Source organism: Hipposideros armiger, unplaced genomic scaffold (assembly GCF_001890085.2).
Source record: "Hipposideros armiger isolate ML-2016 unplaced genomic scaffold, ASM189008v1 scaffold_6, whole genome shotgun sequence".
NCBI lineage: Eukaryota > Metazoa > Chordata > Mammalia > Chiroptera > Hipposideridae > Hipposideros > Hipposideros armiger.
In genome coordinates, this window is record NW_017731356.1 from 2,018,449 (window position 1) to 2,022,793 (window position 4,345).

General features: G+C 36.1%; 1 protein-coding gene across 1 annotated transcript in view; it reads right to left on the reverse strand.

Annotated features, from left to right (window-relative positions):
- The window catches only part of NME7 (NME/NM23 family member 7), a 151,542-nt gene that overhangs the window by 87,033 nt on the left and 60,164 nt on the right, over positions 1 to 4,345 (reverse strand). The window contains exons 9-10 of the mRNA XM_019647564.1: positions 4,291 to 4,341; positions 2,192 to 2,260 (exon numbers count right to left, since the gene is read on the reverse strand). Coding sequence (XP_019503109.1) covers positions 2,192 to 2,260; positions 4,291 to 4,341 — 120 coding nt within the window. The remainder of the gene's footprint in view (positions 1 to 2,191; positions 2,261 to 4,290; positions 4,342 to 4,345) is intronic.

Below are 4,345 nucleotides of genomic sequence, written 5' to 3' on the forward strand. Positions count from 1 at the left end.
AAGGTAAGGGGGAGGGGGTGGTGGGTGAGGGTAAAAGGGATCAAATATACGGTGATGGAAGGAGAACTGACTCTGGGTGGTGAACACACAATGTGATGTATAGATGATGTATTACAGAACTGTATACCTGAAACCTATGTAACTTTACTAACAATTGTTACCCCAATAAACTTTAATTAAAAAAAAAAAAAAAGGAAATAATTTGTCTAGGGTCACACACTGGTGGGATCTGACCTAGCATCAGACTCCACAAGAAAAACAAAAAGGGAATTGAGTTCAGCAAGGTGAAACTAGTTGCAGTAAATTTTGAGAGACAGGAAAAGTCTACAGTTTGAAACAAGAAATGTGAGAAAACCCAGAACTAGAGTCAAATTAGACAACAGCATCTGAACAACAGAGTCCGTGATGACACTATCGCATGCTGTGTATCCTACATTTAAGAGGGTCCTTTCACTCCCTTATACCACAATACCTTTAAATTTAGAATAATAAAACGTGTGGGGAACCACTAATATGGCCTTAAATATCTTATCACTTACTATATAATAATAATCTGAAGACAAGGAGGATAAAGTGTTGTGCCAAAAGTTAAATAAGAACCAGACCACCTGTCTTTTCTGTCCCTTTAGGCTATGTTGCCTCTTAGGGTTATTTTTGCGGGGGCCTACTTTATAGAATTAGAATTAGGAGACATCTAAAGGTATGCAGCATTTAATAATTTACCTCTTCCTTGAACTTAAACTTGAATCCTGAATATTAACTTTACCTCCATAATCCCACAGTCAAAAATCCTCAGAGTAAATAAATGCATCTTATATAAAAAGAAATCACATGGTATTTTTTATAGTATGGTATTTTAAAGCACAATATAAAAGACGTTAAAAGTCAGAGATGAGGATTTTTATTTTAAAAAAAATTGTTTTCCAAAGGTAAATAGGGCCCACCTCAGATACGTATATAAAATAGTAGGGCCTTCAACTACTGTTACCAAATTAAATGACATTGTATGAAAACGTAACTGGGCAGCAACGCGGATGGATATATGTCTCTTTAAGTCTCTTTATCTGACATGCATACAAGTATAATGCAATGTGAATTAATGAAGGTAGTTGCTTTTAGGAATATCTTTTTATAAGTCAGATTGAACAAATAAAAGAAGGGGAATATATAAAAGAAAGATTTAAGAAATGGAAAACAGTTGCCACTGGTTGAATATATAACACGTTTTAAAATCTCTTTCTTCCATTTAAGAAGAGTCAGCTAACTCCAAAAGGAAGAAGCTGCTAAGATTAAAGTTCTAAACTATAAGAAATGAACCCTCTGGGTTCCCCTAAGGGAGGGTGGAACATTACCAGTGTGCCAAATGCAACGACTAGCAAACACTTCCTTATCCGTCTTGACCATGTAGGGCTAAATCAGATCAGGACTCAGGCACTTCTTGAACCAGTGCATTTTTCCTGTTTTAAGGTTGATTGAAAGGAAAGGGAGTAGGGTAGTGAGGGAGGGGAATAGTGAACTTCGTGCAAAGAGAAAAGCCAAAACTCTACAAAACAACATGGGTGATGAGAAAGTCCACTAGCACAAATGGATCTAAGATAATTTGATAAAGAGGGGAAGGAAACGAACTTTGATTAAATATCTAGTATGTGTCATTTTAGGGAACAAGACCTGGCTTACTTGAATATAGTCATTTGTTTTCAAGGACGAATTTCATTGCCCTGTGAACAACGAACTCCCTTTAAGTCTTATTATTTCTTCTGTCTCAGTCACATTTGCAGATGATTCTACCTGCATTTGTGTCATTAAAGCAGATATAAGTATTGCTATGGAGTTATACTAAAACGTTAAGAACTATTTGCTTTTCACTTTCTAAAGCATTTGGGACAGGCTTCCATCCTGAGAATATGTATTATAAACTTCAGAGATAATTTCAAAATGTGTCAATACCCCAGCAAGTATTTTTTTTTTTGCATCCCTGTATATTTTTGTTTCATACATGAAACAATATATTTTTAAAACTGATGCAGTGGCTGTCAGGGATAGGCACGCCTCAGTCACTGGGTATGGTCAGCTGGCCAACGGCAGGATCATGAATACTTTAAGGAATGCTTTCATGATTAAAGATTATGCAAGATTTAAGATACACAAATTGTTCTCAGTACCAATGCTTTACATTTACTTTGGTACTTACGTTATATTCGGACACGACTCCTTTATAAACTTCATAAAACTCTTCAACATTAACTCGATCCATGTTGAACTGTATTTAACAACAACAACAAAAAAAACAAAAACATAAGCCAACCAAAGAAAATGAGCCACACTTGGCACTCAACATTTATGAGCTCTTGGATATATTTTCTGTCAAATGTAAACCTTGCATAAATTACTCTTTGAAGAAGAAAGTGTTATTAAAGATCAGCATATCAACAATAAAAATGTATAACAATTACTGAGTGCATTGTTCTAGGTCCTGTACAGGCATCACCTCATTTGACTGTCACAACAGCTCTGCAACGTAAGCAGTGTTAACAGCGCCAAGTTACAGATGAGGCTAAAGCTCAGAGGTGTTATGTAACCTTAACAAACGTGCATTCCGCCTCAGTCTAAGCTTACTGAACATGCTCTTAACCACTACGCTATCCCTCTCTGTGAATAAAACCTCATTCTCAATACAAACCTCTCCCCCAAAAACCCTTATATATAATGTAATGCTGTTTATTGATAGATTGGTGGCACAAGCAAAAAATATTACCAAAGAAAAGTACTTCAGATTTTGTAGAGAGGGCTGAAAATATACCCCCTTTCTCCCAAGCATTCAGAAAAATCCCTAACAAAGGCATTTTTAGTAGGGGTAAAAATCTGGTTCATCATAAAGCACTTCTACAAGTCATCTAGAATTCCTACTGCTCTTCAAAAAGAATTGTAAGACTACCCTTACAAGATAAGCCTACAAAGACTCATTTATGTCCAAGGTGGATTCAAACTTTGTTGGAAATAAAAGTTCATTAAGCTCGAATGTCTCAAAACTAAGAACTTAAATTAAAAAAAATAGTCTCAGAATTTCCAATTTTATTCCCCTACACACACACACACACACACACACACACACACACACACACACACACACATATGCTCTTTGCTTCTTTATGGTTGCCAGGACTGAAGATCTCTGGGAAATTCCCGCCTCCTCAATCATTCAAATTCAGAGACTTTCTTTTCACAGGCAACATAATTATTACACAGAGGGAATTTTCCTTTGAGTTCAGTTTTTTATCCACACAACCTGTATTATTAATACAAGAAAGTAATGACAGAAGATATGATTTATTAAGCACTTGGTAACTTGCACTGGAAATTCTACAATTTTTGCATTGGAAATTTTTCCACTGGGTAAGGTTATTTCATTTAATCCACAAAATAATAACCCACTGACGCAAACAATAATTTCCTCATTGCTTAGGTGAGAAAAGTGAAGATAAGAACGCTTGAAATTTAGCCAAGGTCACATGCCTACAAAGCAGCTGACCCATGATTCAGAAACAGATCTTTCTAACTCTCCAAAAATCAAGGACCATGATCACACACTACGCCTCCCCCATATGTTCAATTAATCCTTTTTTTATTATTCTTGTTTTCCCTGATCACCTACTACGGCTGATCACTGAGCTAGGTCACAGGTTGATCTTGCTCGAGTTAGTGAGATCAATGTTTAAAGCTAAAATTTCCACAGTGATGATTTTTTTAAGCAGGTTGAGTTCCTACCATCCTGTGAACACATCACCTACCATCCTGTGAACACAAGCTGCTACTATGAGAAGGTTTGGGCTAACAATTTCTTTAGAGTCCTAGATAAGATTCTTCAAATATCAACTTCCTCATCAGTCTCCAAGTTTTGCTTCATGACTTTGCAAATGAGTTGATATTTCTGACCATTTCTTGGCTTGTGGGCATTTCCACCAAACAGAGACACTAAATAGGCAGAACCCCAATTAGTGCCTGACCCGATTTTAGGTGATCCGCCCATACTTATTTTGCAATTAAAGTTCCTAGAATGGCATATACCTACCGTATCAGCTTAAATTAGATGTACCGTTTGAATATTAGTCCTCTCAGTGAAAGATTATATGGGTAAAATAATTTCAAAAACATTTCTTGGTAATTAAGTTCAGTAACTATATAGTTTTTATTTTCAGTGCATTGAGTGCACAGAAAAAATTCAACATAAAACATTTTAAAGCTTACGTACAAAATAACTCAATAGGCTCTGACTCATGCCAAACTACATACCATCTGCATGGCTGAGATTTCAAAGCCTGCATCTCGGATAGCCATCAGAATCTTT